General features: G+C 42.8%; 1 protein-coding gene and 1 non-coding gene across 4 annotated transcripts in view; both read left to right on the top strand.

The window, feature by feature from the left end:
- Window positions 1-26644, top strand: part of DYM (dymeclin) — a 356068-nt gene that overhangs the window by 14141 nt on the left and 315283 nt on the right. For all 3 annotated transcript variants that reach the window (XM_047827558.1, XM_047827560.1, XM_047827559.1), the window contains exon 2: window positions 14305-14496. In XM_047827558.1, the coding sequence (XP_047683514.1) occupies window positions 14357-14496 (140 nt within the window). In that variant the 5' untranslated portion in view covers window positions 14305-14356. The remainder of the gene's footprint in view (window positions 1-14304; window positions 14497-26644) is intronic.
- On the top strand, window positions 11985-12091 carry LOC125149785 (U6 spliceosomal RNA). Its single transcript, XR_007146069.1, has one exon. It is a non-coding gene; the product is annotated as a U6 spliceosomal RNA (small nuclear RNA).

The raw sequence follows: 26644 nt of genomic DNA, 5'->3' as shown, positions 1-26644 counted from the left end.
TGTTCACTCATTCACTCTCTCAAAATAAGCTTAAAAAAACTGAATAGTGCCTGGGGATATAGCAGGTGCTAAGTAAATATTTGCGTTCATTATTGTTACTGTTTACTCTCTCTGAGGCTATTTTAGTTTTTAATTTCTTCTTAGAATCATCTGTGTTCCAATTCCTTTCTTTGGTTGATTTTCGTTTCTTTATTTTGTGTCGGAGGCATTCCTCACGAGTCTAATCATTTTACACTGGGGCTTCCTCAGCTCTGCTGGTTCAGTTAGTACCCCTCTGTCACCTTTCCATCTTCTACACCTCTTCTGATCTTTGTGAGCTTAATCTTTTTATTCTCGTTACTCTCATTTCACAGGAGTGGAATACCCCACTGTACTTAATATAGCACTTGGAACATAGTGACCTTTTGGAGAATGTTCCATTACTTGGTGGACCAAAGGCATCTGTGTGTTTAACATGTCCTTTGGCCAGTGACTGTTGTCCACTGTTTCTCTCGTCTCCTGTTTCAACCGTGAGGTTTTGTCTTAAAGTCTTGAGTGCAGGGGCGCCTGGGTAGCTTAGTCTGTTAAGCGTCCGACTCTTGATTTCTGCCTAGATCATGGGGTGTGAGATCAAGCCGTGAGTTGGGCTCCATGCTGAGCTAGCACAGAGCCTGCTTAAGATTCTCTCTCTTCCTCTCCTCCTCTTCCCTGCTCCCTCTCTCTCAAAAAAAAAAAAAACCCAAAACAAAACATGTTTCTTTTAAAAAGTCTCATACAAATGAGGGGGCATGTGTATTTTTTTTTTCCTTTCTCAGGAAGCAGGTGATTCTGGAATATAGCTTATGATTAATGGATTTTCAGCTTAAGTTGGGATAAAGTACACTGTGGTGTCATTTACATATTTTGAGGGTGTTAGGACAGAATTTGGTTATGGATTTTTCAGATCCACTAACGTTTACTTTCCATTTAAGGCACATGAAATCAGGAGACCACGAGTCAGTACGCATAAAAGAGGAGACATAATTTTACGTATATATCAAATATTTCATGAATTAAAAACAGAATATTGAGCATATCATTTCTTGTTCAAAGTATCATTTTTGACCATGGTGGTAAAATTGACTCGGGGAAATAATTGGCCCGAGAAGTTAAATAGCAGTATGAGAGTCAGACAGCAAAACCAGGTGTTACCGGAAGGATAGTTAAATTCCAAATGATAGTGAAGATAGTGTGTTTTAGGATTACAGAGGAAAGGGAGGGCTCATTCTGTGGTTAGGGTCAAAGGGGCTGGGGATCAGGGGTGGTGGTCGAAGGCAGGCGTGAATGGCATGAACAGAGGTGTAGATGGGCATGCTAGCTATTGACAGGAACACTTGCTTCTACTTTGGTTTGTTTGGTTTTTTTTTAAAGTTTATTTCCCTATTTTGAGAGAGAGAGTGTGTGTGCTTACACATGCCCGCTTGAGCAGAGGGAGGCGCAGAGAGAAGGGAGAGAGAGAATCCCAAGCAGGTTTTGTACTGTCGGTGCAGAGCCTGACTCAGGGCTCGAACTCACAAACCAACCATGAGATCGTGACCTGAGCTGAAACCAAAAACTGGAAACTTACCGACTGAGCCATCCAGGCACCCTGCTCCACACCACCCCCCCGCCCCCCACCCCATCTTTTTTTTTTTTTTTTTTTTTTAGCTAGGAGAGTGCATGAGTGGGGAGAGGGGCAGAGGGGGAGAGAATCCCAAGCAGTCTCCATGCTTAGCTCTGAACCCAACGTGGGGCTTGATCCCACAACCGTGGGATCATGACCTGGGCCAAAATCAAGAGTCAGATGCTCAACCAACTGAGCCACCCAGGCTCATAAAATCATAAAATTTTACGAAGCAGCTCCTGCTGCCCCCCCCCCCCCATGCTAGGTCAGCTTCTGTAATCCCACATGATCGAGTGTAACAGTATCCAAATTTGTTTGCTTCCCTCCTCTTCGCCTGGATTCACCCTGCACAGGCCACCACCATATTAATCCTCAACAGGTCATTCAAGCCAGGACTGCGATTAAAACCAAAGGTTCTAGTATGAGACAGACCCTTACTAAGTCTGTGCTGAGCGAGGGTGAATCTCCGTTTTACACCACCGCATAATGGGAAAAACAGTGCTTCCGACTCATAAAGTTTTCTGAGGACGAAGCAGGATGAAGCAGCATGCAAAGCACTCAGGAAGGGACCTGGGGGAGTGTGCCTAGCCAAAAAAAAAGGTGAGATGTAATAGATCTTTAATGTGAGTGAAATTACCACTCCCGTCACTTCACGCACCAGCCCAATAACATTCAGTGATTGTTCATTACCTGAAACACAGAGTACGGTACTGGCATTCCAGACCCTCCACAGTCGGAAAGCTCGCGTTCCAACTTTATTTCCAAGTACCCTCCAAACCAGTGATTCCCAAACTTATTTAAGTACATCAGACACCCGAGGAGCATGTGATTAAAATGCAAATGCATGCCCCTCCCCCTCCCCCTCAGGTTCACAATGTCGGAGGAGGGCCCAGGCATCTGCATTTTCAAAACGTTCATACTAATTTGGATATAAGTAGTCTGTAACCTCAGCCTATAGATAAGTGTCATAACAAAGTACAGGCGGGGCGCCTGGTTGGCTCAGTAGGTTGCGCATCCAACTGTTGATTTCGGCTCAGGTCATGATCCCAGGGTTGTGGGATCGAGCCCTGTGTCGGGCTCCATGCTAAGTGTGAAGCTTACCTGGAAAAAGATGATGTTGGGGCGCCTGGGTGGCTCAGTCGGACGGGTTGAGCGTCCGACTTCAGCTCAGGTCGCCATCTCACTGTTGGGGAATTCGAGCCCCACGTTGGGCTCGTTGCTGTCCGCGCAGAGCCCACTTGGGATCTTCTGTCTCCCTCCCTCTGCCCTTTCCCTGCTTGCACTCTCTCTTGCAAAAATAAAATAAAATAAAACATTAAAAGAAAGAGAGAAAAGATGATACATAGAATTGTGGATGCCGCAGAAGAACCCACAGGAGTTTTTTTAATTTTTATTTTTATTGAAGTATAGTTGGCATACAATCCATGAGTTTCAGGTGTGAAACTCATGAAATCGTTTTCACAGAGAGTATACGCCCTTAAAATTTTGATAGATACTGCCAGATATCTACACACTAAAAGGGTGCCTGTTTCGTATTGCCTCGTGCTGCTATCAAGGTTTGTTTTTTTTTTAACCTTTACTAATACGATGGGTCGAAATGATACCGTGTTGTTATAATTAGCATATTTTATTACTAATTTATACTGAAAGTGTTTTTATATATTTATTGTTTGTGGGGCCTTGGCTGTTTCAACAGGTTGTTTTTTGGTGTTGGGGTTTATTATTTTTTTTGAGAAATTTCTCTTCAGCAGTGTGCTGCAGGTTGATTGGAAATGGGGAAGAAAGGGAAAGCCTGATTCATGCCTCTCAGAAGTAATCGACCTCAGGAGACAGGTCATAGATACTACAGAAAGTTTCAAGGTAGTTTTTACATAGTGGGAACTTTATGGGGGTAGTGGGAAGTTGAGAGAGGAAACTGATCTGGGGAGGGAGGATGGCATCTGTTTTTATGTGTGAAGCTCAAGTTCTTGACTACACAGCATTAACGACGGGTCCTTTAAAAGGTTTATTACTGGGGCACCTGGGTGGCTCAGTCGGTTAAGCGTCCGACTTCAGCCAGGTCACCATCTTGCGGTCCGTGAGTTCGAGCCCCGCGTCAGGCTCTGGGCTGATGGCTCGGAGCCTGGAGCCTGTTTCCGTTTCTGTGTCTCCCTCTCTCTCTGCCCCTCCCCCGTTCACGCTCTGTCTCTCTCTGTCCCAAAAATAAATAAACGTTGAAAAAAAAATTTTTAAAAAAAAAGGTTTATTACTGAAAGCATTAGTGATAGCACACTTTATTTATTTGTTTATTTTTTTACATTTATTTATTTTTGAGAGACAGAGCGAGACAGAGCACAAGCGGGGGAGGGGCAGAGAGAGAGGGAGACACAGAATCCGAAGCAGGCTCCAGGCTCTGAGCTGTCAGCATGGATCCTGATGTGGGGCTCAAACTCACTAACCACGAGATTGGGACCTGGGCCGAAGTCGGACACTTAACCACCCAGGTGCCCCAGCACACGTTTCATTTCTAGTCTAGGCTTAGGTAAGGAGCATGGTTATCCACAAAATTACGGATTATATATACAGTTATATATTCTTGAGTTAAAAACAACTGTAAGTATTTTAGGGATACAGACAGAACTGGCACTCGGGTCAGAGGTTGGGAGTAGAAGCCACGAGTGAAACCAGGAGATAGGCTCCGTTCCTGACAGATTGAGAGAAGGCAGGGCCGACAGCCCAGGAAGCCTGGTGCCCAGCCAGAGGGAAAAGCAACAGGGCCCTTAGGAGCTGAGGTGATTGGATAGTGGGTTTTTCAAGTTCCGTTTTATTCTGGGTTTCACTGATAAGGGTCTCACTGATAAAGTTCCAAATAAATTGTGTTCAGTTCAGGTGGTGTGTGTGTATGTGTTTGTGTTTGGAATTCCTGGCATGAATCGTGGCAGAGGAGAGACCATTGGGCCTCAGTTTTCTACTTTGCGTTCTGTGAGGGTTGGGAGCAGGTGGAACTTTCTGGCAAGAATCTCCAGTGGCTAGTTGTCTTGCTTGGCTGCCCTTGTCCCTCCTGGGCCTTCCAGCTGCCTGAGGCCTGGCCTTGGGCGCCGCCTTCACTGTTCTCCGCAGATAGTACTTACTGTTGCTCCCTGGGGGAGTGAGGGCAAAGGTGACAGGCTGGGTGTCCCAAGTCATCCCGGTCAGTTGTCCCCGGGCTCCGGCATTTTTCTGGCCTTCTGCTTCCAGACTGGAGTTGCTGTTTATACTCTTGCTGCCCTTGATCAGAGGGTCTTCTGCCTGCCTTGGGATGCCGCTTCCCTTCTCAGTCCATCTCCGGCTGTTTTCCAGTTTCCGGGGATGCCTCACAACTTCTGGTCTCCTGTGACATTCTGAGTATGGCCGTGGCATTACTGACAATTAAGCTTTTTTTTTTTTTTTTTTTGAATATTCTGTTCAGTCTCTCCTGAGAAGCTTATAGGCTTGATTCATATTGTTGTTTTAGAAGGGTTTCATAGTGGTCCTGGATTGAACTGACTTTAATACTTTGTGGCCTATCCTCGCAGCTTTGAAAATAAAATTTATTTGCTATAAATCAATAAAAAATAGGCAAAGGAGAACAACAGGCGATGGCCTCTTTCACAGCAAAAGAAATGCAAACTAAAATCATACTGAAAAACTTTTCTGTCTCAGCAGTTGGCAGGGATCAGAAAGTTTGATGAGACGGTGGTGGCCGTGCTGTGGAGAACAGGTGCAGAGGTGAGCGGGGTGCAGGCTGGCAGCCTCTGAAGAGGGCAGCTAAGCAGTACACGGGAGGAAAAGAAGTCCCCCCTCCACCCATCTGAGTTCATAGACCCTTGTCACGGAAGACAAGTTAGCAGGAGAAAGCAAGTAGAAGTTTATTAACGTGTGTACCTCACGTATACATGGGAGATACCGAGGGAAATATGAGCACTTCTCTGAGGTGGCGTAGATTTCAGACTCAAATACTGTCTTAGGGGGGACAGGGGAGGGGAGGTGTGGGTCTCTTAGGGGCTCGTAAATGGTTTCTAGGAAAGAGGAATGAGCCCTTAGAAGAACAGACGAGAGGTGCGTTAGTTTGGGACGGTGTGTCTGGTGTGGTGTCCACTTCTGGTCTTCCCTGTGATGAGTTACCCGGTTGGCGAAACTCTCAGGGGTGGGATTTATAATAATGAAGTTCTTTTGGAGGAACGGTCTTGAGGCAGATAGACAGCTTCGTCCTGCATTTGTTAGTTTTCACATGCCTGTGGCTCAAAATCATCAAAATGCCAAAGTGGCATTTTTAAATGTTTCATTGAGACATATTCAGGAGTCTCAGGGATGATTAATTATTAGAGTATTATAATTCTGTTATTAGAATTGGAAAGCTTTGATAAAAAAGAAGTAGGTAGTTGAGGATGAAATCTGCTGTGTATTCCTCAGAATTATAAAGTTAACAGGAACTCCCTGACGGACCCAAATGCATGACTCCTTTTGCTTTTATTGAAAAAGTTTGGTTTTGAGTAAGACTTGAAATAATTTATCTGGGGAAAGTAGTCTGTGTAATAAAAGAGTGTTCCAAGCCACCAAGAAAAATAATTGTGAGCTCTTAATATCTCATCATGTGATGTTATAGGTGATGAAGTAACGTAATATGGAAAAATAAACCAAGTGGTTGTGATAGAAAGTACCTGTAAGACTTGCTGGCACCTTTCTTGGGCACGTGGATTAGACTTTGAAAGGGTTTGGCTTTTTTTTTTTTTTTACCCGATTAAAAACAAAAAAACCCCTTTATTTTGTAATGATTATAGACTCATAAGTTGCGAAAATAATGTGGAGAAATCCCAAGTACCTTTCCCTCAGCTTTCCTCAGTGTTAATATAAGGATTGTACATTATCCATTCCAGGAAGTTCATATTGACCCAAAATAATAGACGGTGGACCGCACTTGGGTTCTTCAGGCTTTATGTTCTTTTTCCCTTGTGTGTGTGTAGCTCTGTGAAATTTTATCACATGCATAGATTCGTGCGGCCATCACCACCACCACCGCAGTCAAGATACAGAATTTTTCCATTCCCACAAATGAACTTCCTCAGACGGCCCTTTTATGGTCACCTTCTGCCCCCTCCACGCCCTGGCAGGCCACCGATCTGTGCTTCCCCACTAGTTTTGTCATCTTGAGTGTTACATAAATAGAGTCACGGTGCGTAACCTTTTTGTTCGCCAAAACTCTTTTTCAATAACAAATTACAAGCATACAGAAAAGTAGAAAGAACAGTACAACACATTAACGCCTGTTCCTTCTGTCCGGATTTAATAATTGTTAATAGCTTGCCATGTTTGCTTTGTCTGTATTTTGTTCTGAAACCGTTTGAAAGTTAAGTTGCAGATAAGATTACTCTTTACCACTAAATGTTCAAGCACACATCTCCTAAGAATTAGGTCATTTTTCTACTTACACTATCATTATCTCACGTATGTCCATATGATATCTTCTATTCAGTCCATATCCAGTTGGGTCTCAAGATTGTCTTTTATAATGGTTTTTTTCTCTTTACAAATCTGGGTTCGTTGAAGATTCATGCATACATTTGGTTGTTACAATATCCCTTCAGTCTCCTCCAGTTGAGAGAAGCCCCCAACCCCATGCACAGGGTGGTGGTTCTTTACAACGAATGTCGTGTATTCTGCATTTGTCACAATATTGCCGCATGTGGTCATCTCAGTCATTTCTTTATTCTCAAGCTTCTTGGTTTTGAGCGCTCAAAAGCGCTTCTTTTAAATTAGTTAGGATGTTTTAAGGCCCAGAACGTGGTCTGTTTTGGTGACTATTCAGTGTGAACTGGAGGGCAATGTGTATTCCGCTGTTGTTGGATGAAGTAGGCCGTAGATGTCAGATCCGGTTGATTGATGGTGGTGTATAGATCCGTCAGGTCCTCACTGATTTTATTCCCCGCTGGGTCTGAGCATTTCCGAGAGAGGTGTGCTCAGGTCTTCCTTCATAATCGTGGTTTACCTCTCCTTGCAGTTCTGGTAGTTTTTGCCTCCTGTATTCTGACGCTGTCGTGCTAGGCGGTCCACATTAAGATTAGGTCTTCTTGGACAGTTGACTCCTTTATCATTATGTAATGCTCTCTTGTTTTTTTTTTTAATCTGTGATAAGTTTCCTTGCTCTGAAGCCGACTGTGTCTAAGATTAATACAGCTTCTCCTGCTTTCTTTTGATTAGTGTTAAGTGATACATCTCTCTCCATCTCTTTACTTTTAATCTGTATGTGTCTCGTATATTTAAAGTGGGTTTCTTGGGGTGCCTGGTGGCTCAGCACAGAGCCTGCTTTGGGTCCTCTGTCCCCCCTTCTCTCTGCCCCTCCCCCGTTCATGTGCGTGCACACCTTCTCTCCCCCCTAAAACAACAACAACAACAACAACAACAACAACAACAACAAAATATTAAACAAAATATAAAGTGTTTCTTGTAGACACATTTGGTTGGGTCTTATTTTTTGATCCACTTTGACAATCTCTTTTAATTGGCAGATTTAGGCCATTGATGTTCAGGGTGATTATTGATAAAGTTGGATTAATGTCTACCAGTGTTTGTTCCTCTTTTCTATTCACTGCCCTTGTTTTTGTTCCTTTTTTGGTCTTCTCTTTCTCTGCCTTTTGTGGTGCTGATGGAGTACTTACGTGAATCCCTTCTCTCTCCTTTCTTAGCATGTCCATTGCGCTTTTTAAAACTTTTGTTTAGTGGTTGCCCTTGTGTTTGCGATACACACAGCTAACCCGAGTGCACTTTCAGACCACACCCTACCATTTCACAGGTAGCGCAAGTACCTTGCGATAACAAAGTACCTCATCCTCATTCCTCTCTTCCATTCCTTTTATCATCCCCGTTGTTCACTCACTTTTATATAAACTAGAATCACTAAACACAGTGTGGCTCTTCTTATTTTGAGTCTGTAACTTTTGGGGATGGGCTTTGCTCCCTTATCACAATGCCCTGGAGACCTGTGCAAGTTCATGGATATATCAAAGGGTTCCTTCTTTTTATTCCATTATACGGAGGGACCTCAGTTCGCTTATTCATTCACGCGTTGAAAGAACATTTGGGTAGTTTTTTTGTGTGAACCTAAGTTTTCATTTCTCTGGGATCATACGTAGTCCAGGAATGCAACTGCCGGGTCAAATGGTATGTCTGTGTTTAACTTGATAAGAAACCGCGTAACCGTTTGCCAGAGTTGCTGTTCCATGTTACGTTCCGACCGGCACTGTATGAGAGTGCCACTTGCTCTGCATCCTTGACAGCTTTGGTACTCTCAGTGTTTGTTTGTTTGTTTGTTTGTTTGTTTTTTATCTTAGCGATTCCAGTAGATGTGTACTAGCAGTATATCATTGTGCTCTTAATTTGTAGCTCCTTACTGGCTAATAATGATGGAATATCTTTTCATGTGTTTGTCATTTGCATATCTTCTTTGGTGATGTGTTAAAATCTTCTGCATATTTTCTGATTGGACTGTTTTCTCATTGTTGAGTTCAGAGAGTTCCTTCTGTGTTCTGGGTACAAGTCCTTTGTTGGCTCTGTGACTTAACAAATATTTTCTCTAAGTCTGTGGCTTTTTTTTTTTTTTTTTCATTCTCTTTGCAGGGTTTTGCACTGACCAAAAGTTTTTAATTTTTGTGAAGCTTAATTTGTCACCTTTGTTTTTTTATGGGCTGTGCTTTTGTGTTGTGTCTAATAAGCCCCTCCTAACCCCAGGTCACAAAGATTTTCTCCCTTGTTCTCTCCTAAAAAGGGTTTTATAGACTTTTGTTTTATGTTTAGGTGTGTGATTTATTTTGAGTTGTTTGTTTGTTTATTTATTTATTTATTTAAATGAGCTCTGTGTCCAGTGTGGGGCTTGAGCTCATGACACTGAGATCAAGAGTCGCAGGCTCTACTGACTGAGCCAGCCAGGTGCCCCTATTTTGAGTTAACTTTTAAGATGCAAGGGTTTTTTGTTAGTGGCCTCTGGATTCCAGCACCATTTGTTCAAAGAACGGTCTTTGCTCTATTGAATTGCTTTTGCATTGTTGACAAAAATCAGCTGGTTGTATTCTAGTGAGTCCCTTTCTGGATTTTCTGTTTTGTTTCATTGATCTATGTGTTTATCCCTACTGTGGGTTTGAATTCAGTTCCTCTTTTCTGACCAAGCTGTGACTACTGCTTGTCAGTAAACACATAATGGTGGAAATCTGAAATTTAGATTTTGGGAGATAACTTTAATAATATAATGACATAAAACTATATCAGACAAATAGATTTCTTAAAGTTTGCTAATTGTTTGCCTCCGTAAAGAATAATTTACAGTTTTGGTCACTACGAATTTCGTTATGATGGTAACTTTGTGTTTCCCATATGTGTTAAAAATTTAACTATGAGTAAGTGAAGGAGCTTAAACATATTTAATTTTTAAAATCAAAGTAATACATAGACATAGTTAAAAAAACTCAGATAATCTGATGGACACAAAACAAAAAGACTGCATGACCACCCTCTCCACTCCAGAGAGGGCTGCACTCCAGTCTCTTAGCTGTTGTTTCTGGTTATTTATTTCCTGATTTATAACTAACATACTTTCACTGTTATTTGCCGATTTAGTAATTAGGTATTTTCCGCTGACTTCCTGCCTATTATGGAAGATGAGAATTTCACACTCTTAAACCACCACTACTGATTCTTTTTTAAGCCTCTTCCCAATATAGTTCCCTTGCAATTTTTGGTTAAATGTCTACTTTTTCTATTGTGATGATTATATAAATATCGATAACTGTAGAATTGAGTCATGTACTATGATTACATGACCCTTAAACAATTTTTGTTTTTTTCACAGAGCGTAATTAAAAAAATTATCTGTTTTCTGTGTAGCTGTCCTTCGTTCCTACCAGATTCTCCTACAATATTGGTAACGCGCCACAGAATAAGGTCAGACATGTCAGGTGACCTGTCGCTCTCTGGCTTGCTTCCCCCCGGAGGTCATGGGGCCGTCTCGACTCGTGTCCCAGCCTGCTGCACGTGTCTTCTCCTGGGCGTCTCTTACTCCTGTCTTGTGTTGCAGGCTTTGTTTCTTGAATTCCTTGTCTTCATTTTTCTTGGTTTATTCACTCACCTTGAAAGGGTACATCTTCCAGCACCTTCCAGAAGATGGGGCCATGGGAGGCTTTTTTGAGTTGCAGCAAATGCCTTTATTCTACCTTTATACTTAACTGGTAGCTTGGCTAGCCAAAGAATTGTAGTTAAAATTGTTATTATTATTTTCTTAAATGTTTTTATTTATTTTTGAGAGAGCGTGAGCAAGGGAGGGGCAGAGAGAGAGGACAGAGGATCTGAAGCCAGCTCTGTGCTGACTACGGCAAGCTTCATGTGGGGCTCGAACTCACAAATCGTGAGATCATGACCTGAGCCAGGTCGGATGCTCAACCAACTGATCCACCCAGGCACCCCTAAAATTATTTTTTATTAATATTTTAGAGACATTGCTTCCCTATCATTTACCTTCCAGTATTGCTGCTGAGTGATTGAGAAACCATTCTTTTAAAACAACTCTCACTCTATATTTATGGCAGGAACAGAGGGTAATAGGCCAGACCCCTGTACATACTGTCCATTTTCAGCAAGTCTAAATATTTGGCACATGTGCTTCATCCCCTTTCTATAATTTTATTTTTTTATTATTTTTTTAACGTTTATTTGTTTTGGAGAGACAGAACGTGAGCGGGGGAGGGGCAGAGAGAGAGAGAGAGAGTGAGACACAGAATCCGAGGCAGGCTCCAGGCTCTGAGCTGTCGGCACGGAGCCTGATGCGGGGCTCGAACCCACTAACCATGAGATCATGACCTGAGCCAAAGTCGGACGCTTAACTGACCGAGCCAGCTAGGTGCCCCCGTCCCTTTCCCTCTGTTCCTTTCCCCTTTTCTGTTTGAGAAAGTGTTTATTGATACCACTAAAGCTCCTCTGTTCCTCTCCTGATAACATTCTGTAAAAGCATTCTTCTGAATTTGCTGTGTATTTTTTCCATGTATATTTTAATAATTTGTAGTAGGTATGAACATATCCATGATATTGTTCGCATGTTTTAAAATCATATAAGTGAAATCACACCATGTCTGTTATTCTGTAGCATTTTCTTTAGTGTGTATTTTGTCCGTGTTGGTAATTGTAGCTCTAGTTAATTCATTTTCATTAGTGTAATGTACCCCATTGTAAGGTTATATTAAAACACTTCATTTTAAATGACTTAAAATGTGTAAAATAGCTTTGGAATTGGGTGTGACAAGTAAGGCATTTATATATTTCAGAATATTTTTATAGCATTTTCTAATTGGGCTTACTAATTCCTCATTTAAGATATTAAACCACAGTGCTGGCTTGGGCAGCGCACATACTAAAATTGGAACGATACGGAGAAGATTAGTGTGGCCCCTGTGCAAGGGTGACATGTAGATTTGTGAAGCTTCCGGATTTTTTAAAAATAAAAATAAAAAATTAAACCACAATCTAGACGTACGATTAGCTGGCTTGATATGGAGGCTTAGTTGGAGCCAGCTGGTTTTGGGGTCCCTGTCCCCTGGGTAGGGAAGAAGAAAATGCTAGGTGGTGTTGAATTCAGGGCCAGGGACAGGAAGCCAGATTAGTATTTCTCCCTCCTGTTCAGAAGACCGGCTGTCTGTGCACTGGGGGAGCCTCATCCATTTAGTTAATTTAGCTTAGTCCAGTCGCAAAGTTCCAAAGAGAATGTGGAAGGCATGCTTCCAAATTCTGATGTTGGCTTCAGTGTCTCTGTGGAGTAAGGAGGGACAGACGTAAGAAAGTAAGTTGCTACCAATGGAGGTTCTCATCCAACCGGAGTTTTCCCTTTGGACATGGTTTCCTTTCATTGCGATGGTAATTTTAGCATAATGTAATTATTATTCATCTTACCACCATTTTATATTGTCAGTGAGAGGTTTTCCTGAACAAATTGAGATAGAGCATGATCTAGAACTCTGTCAAGTGTGGTTTGATGAAGACAGCAATTCATGCTTTATCTAAACCTTCTGCCTTCACCGTCGTCTCCCTGGGCTGCCTGGGGCACAGCTGGGCCCTACAGCACTACCCTCACTTGTCCACACCTGGCTGGAGGGGCCGGGGCTTTGGGAAGAGAAGAGCCCTTTCCTGCAGAAGTCCCCTCCCTGGCCCCATCTGCACCCACCCTGTCTGCACATCCCCGCAGGGCCTGGGGTGGCCTCGGCAACAGCTGGGCCCTGAGGCCATTACCAGCTTCCGGCCTTTCCCGGAACAAGGGGGCTGGACCCTAGTGTGGTTGGTGGACACTTGCCCTGGGGGAGCCCCTTTGACGGGCGCATGAGGAATGGGGGGCTGCCGTGGGGCCGTGAGGCTGGCCTGCTGCTCACGGATGCGCTGAGGGGCGTTTTCACCCCTGTGCTGTGAATGTCCCGAGGAACTGCCGTAAGGCCCGCGTTGGGGTCAGTTTGTTCCCCCTCAGTACACACTGGAACTGCTTGTCCCTCGGGGGTCCCCACGCCCCTGGCCAGTGCCGCCTCCTGGTGCTCAGACATCCCTGGCCGTCAGTGTCACCTGATGCTGGACTCACCTCTGTGCCTTGCTGTGTCCCAGGCCTGCCGCGGTGCTGTGTGGGGCTCAGTGTGCCCTGATGACCCTGAGGACCATCAGAAGAAGCCAGAATAAATGGTTTGCACTGTCAAAAGAACAAAAAGAAAAACAAACAAAAAAACCTCAAGCACAACAGATGTTGCAGATGCTGATCATTTATTCTCCTAAGCTTTCCTTCAGTGTACTGCTCAGGGCATACCTGTTACATGCTAGTCTAGACACTGGGGAGAGGAAGGTGAATCAGTTCTTATTGTCAGAGAAACCAAGTGCCTCATGGTTTAGGGGAAGAAGCCTGCCAGCTAATGCTGATATGCATGACAGCACAACGAGAGGGGCACTAAGTGTCAGCTTTGGAACGGGGAGCCCGTTCTCTTTCAGCACATAACTCAGTTCAGGTTCCTTCTCCCCTGAGCGTAGGTAGCTGATGGCCGTCCCTTCGGCTACTTGCCCCCCTTCTGAGCACGTTCAAGATATGCACTCTCTATCTCTTTATCACCATCATTTGTTGTAAAAGGCCTTCATTTTCGGGGCATCTGGGTGACTCAGTCACTTAAGCATCCGACTTCAGTTGGGGTCATGATTTCATGGCTCATGGGTTCGAGCCCCGCATCGGGCTCTGTGCTGACAGCTCAGAACCTGGAGCTTGCTTTGGATTCTGTGTCTCCCTCTCTCTCTGCGCCCCCCTTGTGCTCTCTCTCTCTCTCCCTCTCAAATATAAATGAACATTAAAAAATAAAAGTAGCTTCATTTTCAGACAATTGGTAAGAAGTTATCATTGTTAGGGATTTGCTTTGAGACGTTTCCTAGGCAGAGCTATGCTCATTTGAAGATCTAAAGCATGGAGTTGGACTTTTGTGTGTGTGTTAGCTAAGACAGATTTTAATTTTAGCCCCTTTCTCTCCTTTGTGACTTTGTATCTGGTGTCTAATATATTTAAAAATAAAGAGAAGTGTGATTCCCTTAAGTAGTTTTCCAGGTTGGTTTTTTTTTTTTTTTCATTTAGGTCAAGGATGGGAAAAGTATGATTAATGTTGAGCAAGTTTGAACTTTCTTTTCATTCTTTGTAGATTGTCTTGCGGAAATGAAGGCTTAAGGACAAGTTATCTACCAGATTGGAAGATGGGATCGAACAGCAGCAGAATCGGTGATCTTCCTAAAAATGAGTACTTAAAAAAGTTATCGGGCACGGAATCCGTCTCTGAGAATGACCCGTTCTGGAATCAGCTCCTCTCGTTTTCTTTCCCTGCACCAACCAGCAGGTAAGAGGTTACTCGGAGATTGAAAATTCATGTAAACTTGTGTGGTATGCCGATTCAAAAAAGGAAGTTTTTAACGTTCTGTCTGTCCATCCTCTGTCATACATGTACCCGTAGAAAATCCAAAAGGTGGGGCGCCTGGGTGGCGCAGTCGGTTGGGCGTCCGGCTTTGGCCAGGTCACGATCTCGCGGTCCGTGGGTTCGAGCCCCGCGTCGGGCTCTGGGCTGATGGCTCGGAGCCTGGAGCCTGGAGCCTGTTTCCGATTCTGTGTCTCCCTCTCTCTCTGCTCCTCCCCCGTTCATGCTCTGTCTCTCTCTGTCCCAAAAATAAAATAAACGTTGAAAAAAAAAAAAAAAAAAGAAAGAAAATCCAAAAGGTATGGAAAGTTGGAACTAAGTTTTTCTCTTTCCTTTCTTCCACCCAGCCACCTCCCTTCCCTGGAGGTGATTCCTCATAGCAGTTTCTTTTGAATCTTCTCGAATAATACAAGGTTATTTAAGCATATATGTCTCATGTAGTTCTACAACATTGTTTAAACACAAGTGCCAGCATCCTGTACATGCCTTGCTTTTTCTTTTTTTGCTCCTATCCCTTGCTTTTTTTTCCCTACAGTTAAGTAAAATGTTATTTTGTAAACGTGTGCTTATATGCAACTGTCTTATTCACTCAAATGGCTACAGAAAATAAACTTGAAAAAAAAAAGAAAAAAATGAAAAAAAAAACCCCAACAACCCTCTCTCTGCCCCTCCCCTGCTCACTCTCTTGTGTCTGTCTCTCTCTTTCTCTCTCAAAATAAATAAACATTAAAAGAAGTTTTTTTTATTTTTATTTATTTTTTATTTTTTTATTTTTTTAATTTTTTTTTTTTTTCCAACGTTTATTTATTTTTGGGACAGAGAGAGACAGAGCATGAACGGGGGAGGGGCAGAGAGAGAGGGAGACACAGAATCGGAAACAGGCTCCAGGATCCAGGCTCTGAGCCATCAGCCCAGAGCCCGACGCGGGGCTCGAACTCCCGGACCGCGAGATCGTGACCTGGCTGAAGTCGGATGCTTAACCGACTGTGCCACCCAGGCACCCCAAAAGAAGTTTTTTTTTTTTTTAAAAAATTTTTTTTTTTTTTTCAACGTTTATTTATTTTTGGGACAGAGAGAGACAGAGCATGAACGGGGGAGGGGCAGAGAGAGAGGGAGACACAGAATCGGAAACAGGCTCCAGGCTCTGAGCCATCAGCCCAGAGCCTGACGCGGGGCTCGAACTCACGGACCGCGAGATCATGACCTGGCTGAAGTCGGACGCTTAACCGACTGCGCCACCCAGGCGCCCCAAGAAGTTTTTTTTAAATAAAGTGGTTTGAGGGGGGCGCCTGGGTGGCTCAGTTGGTTAAGCATCGACTTCAGCTCAGGTCGTGATCTCACGGTTTGTGGGTTCGAGCCCTCGTTGTGCTCTGTGCTGACAGCTCAGAGCCCGGAGCCGGCTTCAGATTCTGTGTGTCCCTTTCTCTCTGTCCCTCCCGCACTTGTGCGTGAGCACGCACTCTATATCCCTCTCTCTCAAAAATAAACATTAAAAAAAAAATTAAAAAGAAAGAAAGAAATGTAACTACCAGAAGCAACGAATGCAACTTATTTAGTTCCTAATTCTAACAGGCATTATAAAGCCAACTGTAGAAATGTCCATATGGACTCGGGGAGGATTTATTGTTAATTTTGTTGGGTCTGATAATGGTATTATGGTTATAGAAGAAAATGTCCTTATTTTTCTTTAAAATACTTTGAAAAAAGTGGGTGCAGCAAATACAGAAACAATCAGAATGGTATTAATTATGAATGGATAAGCCAAATATGGCACATTCATGCAACGGACTATCACTGAGAAATAAAAAGGAATGAGGTATTGATATATGCTGTGACATAACATTCACAGATCCCAGGGACTAGAACATCTTTAGGGGGCTGCTGTTCTGCCTGTCACACTAAACCTGTGTAGGTATTGACTATGTGGGTATTCAGTATTCTAGTCACTCTACGTTATTATATGCCTATCAGTTTTTATAATAAAGTTAAAAAGGAGATCTTGGTTTTCATCTGTCAAATTGGCACAGGTCAGAGAGTCTCAAATTGCATTAAATTGACAAAAGGGTGGGGAAACAGACCTTCTTGCCCTGCTTGTAGGAGTGTAAATGGACACAAGTTCCATGGAACAGTTTGGCAAGATCGGTCAAAATTATAAACACGAACACTCTGACCCAGCAATGCTACTTTGCAGAATTTATACTAGAGATGTATTTGTACACAGGGGAAATGATGTATGCAGCATTATTTGTTATGACAGAAGCCTAAAAACAACATCCACAAACAGAAAACTGATTAAATATTTTCTGTAGATACCCTGCAGCCATTAAAATTAAAAAAAAATTTTTTGTTTATTTTTGAGAGAGAGAAAAAAACTTTTTTTTAAGTTTATTTCTTTGAAGAGACAGAGACAGCTTGAAAGGGGGAGGGGCAGGGAGAGGGGGAGGCAGAGAATCCCAAGCAGGCTCTGTGTTTGAACTCACAAAAACTGCGAGATCATGACCTGAGCCGAAATCAAGAGTCAGATGCTCAACCCATTGAGCCACTCCAGCACCCCAGTTACATTTCTTAAATGTCTTTATTTATTTATTTTTAGAGAGAGGGGGAGAGAGAGCATGAGCAGGGCAAGGGTGGAGAGAGAGGGAATCCCAAGCAGGCTCTACACTGACAGCTGGATCTCATGAACTGGGAGATCATGACCTGAGCGAAACCAAGAGTCAGATGCTTAAGCTACTGACCCACCCAGATGCCCTTTAAATGTCTTTATAATAGACATATTCACTCTCCAGCCCCTGCCACATTTTTCCCCCCTGTGCTATTAAATTTTTCAACAAACTGGGTGTGTTTTTCTGTAGAATGTTCCACCTTCTGGATTTACCTGATTGCCTCTCATATCTTGTAACTCTGTGTGTGTGTGTGTGTGTGTGTGTGTGTGTGTGTGTGTTTTGTAAACTGGAAGTCAGATTTAAAAGCTTGATGCAATTTAAACAGTTTTGGTAAGGGTACTGTGTAAGTGATTCCATATACTTGATATTGTGCTACATCAGGATGCAGAAACTGTGGTTTTGTATCAGTTATCGTGCTAAGATTGATTTGAGGTTTGAGTGTGTTTTAGCCTCCATTGATGACTTTGGTCTGAATCACCTGTTTCATAAGAAATTACAAAGTGGTGATATTTTTAATTTGATCCTTTTTTTTGTATTTATTAACTGGAATTTTTCTGTAAAGAAGAACTCTCCTTCATCTTTTAAGTTATATGCAGTTTTTACTCTATGATTAAATAAGGGTAAACACTTAATTCCTTTCCTTCACCAATTTTCAGTATGAAAATAGGATAACGGTGACAAATAAGTATTTCCCCTCTCCCTCAACCCCAGGCTTGGGAGGCCTGTCTCTCTGCCTTTGGATGGTGAATTAAAAAGAAAAAAATCTATGGATGTATGTGTGGTCCTTATGGTTTTAATTTGCCTTTTTTTTTTTAAGTTTATTTATTTATTTTGCGAGAGAGTGTGGGCACGAGTGGGAGAGGGGCAGAGAGAGAGAGAGGGAGAGCAAGAATCCCAACCAGTCTCCACTCTGTCAGCAGAGCCTGACGCTTGGTTTGATCTCACAAACCATGAGATCATGACCTGAGCCGAGGTCAAGGGTCGCTTAACTGACCGAGCCTCCCAGGCACCCCCAATCTGCCTTTCTTTAATGATCAAGGGTATGTGTATTTTTATGTGTTTAAAGAGTAAGGATTATTGCTATTTCCTTTTTGTGAACTATTTATATATTTTGGCAATAATGTTCAATTTCTAGTTTCTGGATACAGTTGGATTGGGCCTTGGAAGTTTCACTTAGTTTACGGTTTCATGTGATAGCATGGATTAGTTGCATGTTATAGGAAGTGGGTACTTATTACTGCTTCTGAGATCCTTAGAAAGTTAAAGAAGCTGTGGCTTGGTGGGAGACGTCAAACTGAAGACAATTATAGCATCAGCAGAGTACGAAACCGTTTTCCTTCACAATCAACAAAACTAACAGGCAGCCGACAGAATGGGAGAAGATATTTGCAAATGACCTATCGGGTCGAGGGTTAGTATCCAAAATCGATAAAGAAATTACCAAGCTCAACACCCAAAAACCAAATAATGTAGCGCAGAGATTGGCAGAAGACACGAATAGACACTTTTCCAAAGACGACATCCGGATGGCTAACAGACACATGTAAAGATGCTCAACATCACTCATCATCAGGGAAATAAATACAGATCAAAACCACAATGGAATACCACCTCACACCTGTCAGGATGGCTAAAATTAATGACTCAGGAAACAACAGATGTTGGCGAGGATGAGGAGAAAGAGGAACCCTTTTGCACTGCTGGTGGGATGCAAACTAGTACAGCCACTCTGGAGAACAGTATGGCGGTTCCTCAAAAAATTGAAAATAAAACTACCCTCCGACCCAGCAGTGGCACTACTAGATATTTATCCAAAGAACACAGGAGTGCTGATTTGAAGGGGCACATGCACTCCAGTATTTATAACAGCACTATTGACAATAGTCGAAGCATGGAAAGAGCCCAAATGTCCATCAACTGGTGGGTGGATAAAGAAGATGTGGTGTATCTATACAATGGAACACTCCTTGGTAGTCAAAAAGAATGAAATCTTGCCATTTACAACAACGTGGATGGAACTAGAGCGTATTATGTGAGCGAAATAAGTCAGTCAGAGGAGGGCAGATATCCTGTGATTTCACTCATGTGGAATTTGAAAAACACAACAGATGACATAGCGGAAGGGAAAGAAAAGATAAAAACAGAGAGGGAGGCAAACCATAAGAGACTCGTAACTACAGAGAACAAACTGGGGGTTGGTGTGGGTGGGTGGGAGGATGGGTTAAAGGGGTGACGGGCATTAAGGCGGGCACTTGTTGGGATGAGCATGGGGTGTCCTTTGTAAGAGTTGAATCACTGGGTTCTACTCCTGAAGCCAAGACTACACTGTATGTTATCTAACTTGAATTAAAAAAAAAGAAAATGAATCTGTTTCCTTACTCCGTGAGGAGTTTCTCACTGAGTGCCACTGCTCGTGTTGAAATAAGACTTAGAGGAAAAAGGGCATAGAGAGACTTCGTCATTTGCTGTCACACACGTTTTCTTTTCACTTGGGTAAGCTACGGTACAGCGCAGTTTTTAGTGTCTTCTGAAAGGCATTGAAAAAGACTTAACTAAATGGAGAGAGATACCATGTTTAGAGATGAAGCAGACTACCGTAAAAATGTCCGTTCTTCCCAAATGGACCTACAGAGAAGGTGATTCCAGTTAAAAATCACAACAGCTTTTTATGGGGGCTGGGGGGATAAGGTGGAGAGATTTTGATGAGCTGATTCTAAAACTTAAAACGGCAAAGAGCAGATCCTAATAATCAAAGAAGAAGAAGGGTGCGTATGCGGACATGTGTTTGATTTATGCAGAACTGGCACCTCGGAGCACTGGGGGAAGGATGAACTTCTTAAGGAATAGCGATGCGAAGAATTTGTTAGTTCTTTTTGTCTATTTCATACCCTCTAAAAGTTTGCCATATTTTTGCTGGTGCTTCGTGGTTTGAATTACTGTGCCTTCATCGTTAGTTTTGTTAATTACTGCTCTTTCTCGAAGATCCTTTGCTGTTCTCACGTATTTATTCTCTTTGATATCATTCCGTTTTCTTAATTCACCCTAGTTTATACGAAAAAGCATATAGGAATCTTAGAAAGTGTGAAAAGTTGTAAAGTGAATAAGCGGCATCGTGCAGGTGTGTGTGTGGGATGGTCCTGGAGGCTTCGTTGGTGGCATTGTACCTCTGCCCCTTTGTGCTGGTATTGTCCCTGCCCCTCGGTGCTGGTGTTTGATGTGTGACCTGTAGAGCCTTGACATTGAGCAGGCCCTGAGCTAGCAGGTGCCGCCTCATTGGCAGAGTCAGAGATGGGATTACCTAGTGTATGAATTATTCAGCACTACGATGAATCTCTGCAGAGAAGACTCTGAATTTAGATGGTTTTTAGATTGCTCACTCCTGGAATTTCTTGGATCCATATGTGCGTTTTTGAAGTGCAGCCCATTTTTTGCAGCCAAAAATTGATGTCTGCCTTTTTTTTTTAAGACACTGTAAGGCCTTTAGGACTAATCTAATTCTTGCTTACTATAAATTATTTTTGGCACTAGAGTAATCAGATTTTGTTCGAGTTTCCAGGCATGGTTGCAAAATCCTATTAAGATTCTTCAATAGTTTTTAACTTTTCACTGTGTTAAAATTACTTGTGAAGCAAAAGTCTGAAATAAAATCAAGATTAATTTAAGAGTAGAGTTTAAATAATATGCTGTTTATTTTTTCTTAATAAAATATTTAAAATTGCTTGCATGGCCGATTTTATATATTTCTAAATACTAAATAATAGCAGCAAAAACAAGAAACAAAACCGTGCTTATAATTTTTTGGTTTGTGGGCATCCGAGTATCCCCCCGTGAGGGTATGGTATATGGGAACACATTTGTAATTAATATGTGTCGTCCTTGTGACTGGACCAGATGACCTTTCGTTATTTATAAGCTATTATTAATTTTGTAAATGTTTATTTTTTAGTTTTTTGAGAGAGAGAGAGAGGCAGAGCATGAGCGGGGGAGGGGTAGAGGGGGAGACACAGAATCCGAAGCAGGCTCCAGGCTCCGAGCTGTCAGCACAGAGCCCGACGCGGGGCTCGAACCCACCGACCGCGAGATCGTGACCTGAGCTGAAGTCTGAGCTTGACCGACTGAGCCACCCAGGCGCCCCTGTAAGCTAAATTTATCCATTTACATCTCAGGATATAATGAGGAACTAGATAACGTCTCTTGCCCTGGAAGAGCTTATAATCTGTCTGTAAACCAACACATGAGTGCAGTGGAGCATGAACACAGCAGCAGCGTCTCAGGGTCTGAGGCAGAGCGGGACAGGGTGAGTCACAGATTTCCTGGGAAGAAGTGGCACTTATGTTTTGAAAGGGAACTCATTCTCATGGTTCAAATCCCAGAAGGTACCAAAGGCTATGTCATGGAAGTCTCCTTCCCACCCCTGTGGCCCTCAGCCAGTAGCCCTTTCTGGAGGCAACTGAAGAAGGAGAGATGCTTAAGTGGCCTCCTGAGCCCTAGGGAACAGGAGGGGCTGGCCCCAGTAGGGGAGGGGCAGAGGGGAGGCCCGGTGTGTGGAACTGGAGGTGAGGGGCGGGGGCTTGGTAGAATTGAGGGGTCTTGTAAAAAAGAAAGCAGTTTCGATTTTGTCCTAATGTGATTGAAAGATTTTTATCATAAAGGCCGGGATCAGGCTTTCATTTTATTAGATACTCTGACTGCATCACCTTGTGACTGTCACTGTGTCCTTCAGCAGAAATTACGGTTGACCCTTGAACAGCACAGATTTGAACTCTGCGGGTCCACGTGTATGTGGATTTTTTTCTGATAAATGTAGCCCTGTACTGTAAATCTGTTTTCTCTTTCTTACGATTTTCTTTAATGGCATAGTCTTTTCTTTAGCTGACTTTCTATAGGATATAATACATATAGCATACAAATACGTGCGAATAGACTGTGTGTTATTGGTAAGGCTTCTGGTCAATAGTAGGCCCTTAGGGGTTAAGTTTGGCTCAGAAGTTATATGTAGTGGTTCCCATGCCAGGGGCACCTGGGTGGTTCAGTTGGTTAAGCATCCAACTCTTGATTTCAGCTCAGGTCGTGATCTCATGGTTGTGAAATTGAACCCCGTGTCTGGCTCTGTACCAGTGTGGAGCCTGCTCGGATTTCTCTCTCTCTCTCTCTCTCTCTCTCTCTCTCTCTGCCTGTCCCTCCCTCTCTTTCTCAAAATAAATAAATTTTGGAAAAAAAAGTTATATGTGGATTTTTCACGGTGCAGGGTCAGGGTCCACTGCATTACTTCTTCAGTGTCTTTGTTTTGTTTTTTAAATAATTCGGTTACAGGATCAGTTATGTATGGTTCAGGTAGGTGCAATGTTAGAAGGTATATGGATGCTGTGTAGGATAGTCAGGATTACAGGACTCTGGAAAGTGTTTTGGAGGGGTTGGAATGTGCCACCCGGGCGCCCCTGTAGCTGGAACTTTAAAAATTATCGTTTATTTTTGTCTGAAAAGATAATATGTTCTTGAGGTCCCAAATTCAAAAGACACAAAAGGTTGCAAAGCGGGAAGTCTCCCTTCCTCCATCCTGTTGTGTGTCCCGTTGCCTTCCCCAGAGGCAGCCGATGTTGCCACTTAGATGTGCTTTCAGAGGACGTCTCATGCTGTCTTAGTCCGTTTAGGCCCCTGTAACAGAACCCCCCCCCCCCCCCCAGACCAGGGAGCTCATGAACAAGTGGAATTTTCTGCTCACGGTTCTAGCGGCCGGGAGTCTGCGGCTGTGACATCAGCATGACTGGGTGAGGGCCCTCTTCCTGGTGCGTAGTCAGGACCTTCTCTGGCCCTCACGTGGTAGAAGGGGTGAGCAGGCTCTGTGGGGGCCTTTCTAATAATGGGAACAGATCCCATGCCTGAAGGTCTCACCCCTCCCCCAAAGGCCCACCTGCTAATCCCATCACCTTTTGGGGTTAGGATTTCAACATATGCATTATGGGAGGGGGATCCAAACGTTCAGACCGTAGCACGTGCATTTATAAACGCATGCACATACATCCCCCTTGTTTTAGACAATAACGTATGTTACATGCTCTTCTGTACCTTGGGGTTTTGGATTGTATTTTGGAGAGCCTTCTCTATATTAGCTTCCTCATTCTTTTTGATGCGGGCATAGCATATGCCCTGAAATTAACCAAAATTAATATAGCCAAATACATTAACCGTTTGGATTGCTTCCAATGTTTTGTTATTACATTGCAAGCGAGTGCCACAATGAATAGCCATGTACGTATGGATGAAAGCGGTTCTTGTGCTGTGAGTAAAGCATGACTGAAGGACTTCCATTAATTCTTCTAGTTTGTGTTGGCAGGGCATGAGACACAAGTGTGATAGGTGGGGACCAGATTTTACGGATCACTAAAAACGCTTCCCAACATGATTCATGGTGTTGCAGGGTAGAGTCATAAGCCTGCCCGGGTCTAGTGGCCTGGAGAAGGGTGCTTATTTTGGGCCACACCTGTTGAAAAGCTGAGGATGAACATTGTAGGTTCTTGTTGAGTGGGTTTGGTTGAAGTATTGTTTTAGGGAGATCACTTGTTAGGGAGGGTGAATGGTAGATTGGAAGGAGCAGGAAAGAAGAGAAAGTAGGGCAGGAAACCCACATGCCAGGCGCTGCAGTAATGGATCCACCGCATGATGAAGATCTGAGTGTCTGTGCCGACGCAGGAAATGGAAAGTACCGCATCCTCCTGGAACTGGCATAGCCAGCTAACAGAACAGTGCATAGAATGATGTATTTTAGGGGCGCCTGGGTGGCTCAGCCTGTTAAGCGTCTGACTTGAGCTCAGGTCATGATCTCACGGTTTGTGAGTTCGAGCCCCACATCGGGCTTTGTGTGGACACCTCAGAGCCTGGAGCCTGCTTCAGATTCTTTGTCTACTCCTCTATATCCTTCCCCACTCCTGCTGTCTGTCTGTCTGTCTCTCTCTCTGTCAAAAGTAAATAAACATTAAGAAAAACATTTTTTTAAAATAAAAAAGAATGATATATTTTAAAAGTTCTTTTGTTTTAAATTGATACTTGATTCGAACATAAATACTTAATGAGCTTACAGTTCTAGATTTGAGAGCAATGCTCAGCCATATAGTGACAGCTTGTGCACTTATTTTTAATTTTAATTTTTATTGAATCACGGTTGACATGCAGGGTTCTATTAGTTTTAGGTGGACAACCTAGTGATTCAACAATTCTTCTTCTGCATTGTGCAGTGCTCCCCACAATGTGTAGTTGCCATACAACATCATTACAGCACTATTGATTGTGTTCTCTGTTGTACTTTTCATCCCATGACTTATTTTATGACTAGAAGTTTAAACCTCTCAATCCCCTCCACTTATTTCCTCCATTCCTCCACCTCCCTCTCCTAGCAACCACCAGGTTTCTTTCTTTCCTTTTCTTTCTTTCTTTCTTTCTTTCTTTCCTTCCTTCCTTCCTTCCTTCCTTCCCCCTCCTCCCCTCCCCTTCCTTTCAAATGTTTATTTTTAAAAAAAAAATTTTTTTTTTTTTAACGTTTATTTATTTTTGGGACAGAGAGAGACAGAGCATGAACGGGGGAGGGGCAGAGAGAGGGGGAGACACAGAATCGGAAACAGGCTCCAGGCTCTGAGCCATCAGCCCAGAGCCTGACGCGGGGATCGAACTCACAGACCGTGAGATCGTGACCTGAGCTGAAGTCGGATGCTTAACCGACTGCGCCACCCAGGCACCCCTCAAATGTTTATTTTTGAGAGAGAGAGTGCAGGCAAGCACGATCAAGGGAGGGGCAGAGAGAGAGAGGTAGACAGAGAGTTCCAAGCAGGCTCCTTGCTGTTAGTGCAGAGCCCCTCTTGGGGCTTGAACTCATGAACCGTGATATTATGACCTGAGCTGAAATCAAGACTTGGGTGGATGCTTAACTGACCGAATCACCCAGGTACCCCTGTTCTCTGTGTTTATGATTCTGTTTCTGTTTTTGGTTTGTTTGTTTGTTTGTTTGTTTATTTATCTATCTATTTATTTATTTTAAGAGTCCACATGCTTTTGTATACTTATTAAGAATGAGAATCATTTTACCGAAAAGGTGCACTGACTTTTTGAGTGACCTGTAAGGAATGGAGGCAGTGAAGCATGATAGGGGGAGCATAGATTTTGGACCCAGACCAACTTTGTCTGGTTCCACTGTCTCAGCTCCACTACTGACTAGTTTTGTGAATTTAGGCAAGCTGCTTAATCTCACTGGGACTTTTGAAGCTTCTGCAAAATGGAAACGGTAACACCTGCCCTCTAGATTTTTTGGTGTGTGTGTATTGGGGGGGGGGGTATAAAACACCATAAAGCATGTAAAAGTGTTTGACTTTCTGCTTCTTTCAAGGATTAAATATCAATCAGTTTAAAAAAGAGGAAAGGCTCTGTCTTGGGACAGTCTAAAATATTTGAGGGCTGAAAAAAAAAGCAACAGGAATTACCAATTTCTCCGATAACTGCTATTTCCTAAAGTTTGAGAATACTCTGACTCTTTTGAATTAATTGTTCAGTTGTTTCAGAAAATTAGATCAGCCACGTAGTATAGTAATACTTGTCTTTGTGCTTGCATAATGTCCTTTTATAAAGATCACCTTTAGAAACCGTTACTGCATTGTGAAAATTGTATTATGTTTTCCAACCACTAGATGGCGCTCAAACAAGGCAAGAAGGTGGCTTTTGGCACACACAGTTAACTTAAGCTCATTTTTACTTTATTTTATTTTATTTTATCTTATCTTATCTTATTTTATTTTATTTTATTTTATTTTATTCTATTTTATTTTATTATTTTATTTATTTTAATTTAATTTAATTTAATTTAATTTTATTTTTAATATATGAGATTTATTGTCAAATTGGTTTCCATACAACACCCAGTGCTCATCCCAAAAGATGCCCTCTTCAATACCCATCATCCACCCTCCCCTCCCTCCCACCCCCCCATCAACCCTCAGTTTGTTCTCAGTTTTTAAGAGTCTCTTATGCTTTGGCTCTCTCCCACTCTAACCTCTTTTTTTTTTCCTTCCCCTCCCCCATGGGTTTCTGTTAAGTTTCTCAGGATCCACATAAGAGTGAAAACATATGGTATCTGTCTTTCTCTGTATGGCTTATTTCACTTAGCATCACACTCTCCAGTTCCATCCATGTTGCTACAAAGGGCCATATTTCATTCTTTCTCATTGCCACGTAGTACTCCATTGTGTATATAAACCACAATTTCTTTTTTAAAAAAAATTTTTTTTTTTCAACGTTTATTTATTTTTGGGACAGAGAGAGACAGAGCATGAACGGGGGAGGGGCAGAGAGAGAGGGAGACACAGAATCGGAAACAGGCTCCAGGCTCTGAGCCATCAGCCCAGAGCCCGATGCGGGGCTCGAACTCA

Source organism: Prionailurus viverrinus, chromosome D3 (genome assembly GCF_022837055.1).
Source record: "Prionailurus viverrinus isolate Anna chromosome D3, UM_Priviv_1.0, whole genome shotgun sequence".
Taxonomy (NCBI): domain Eukaryota; kingdom Metazoa; phylum Chordata; class Mammalia; order Carnivora; family Felidae; genus Prionailurus; species Prionailurus viverrinus.
This window is presented reverse-complemented; position numbering and strand designations above follow the sequence as displayed.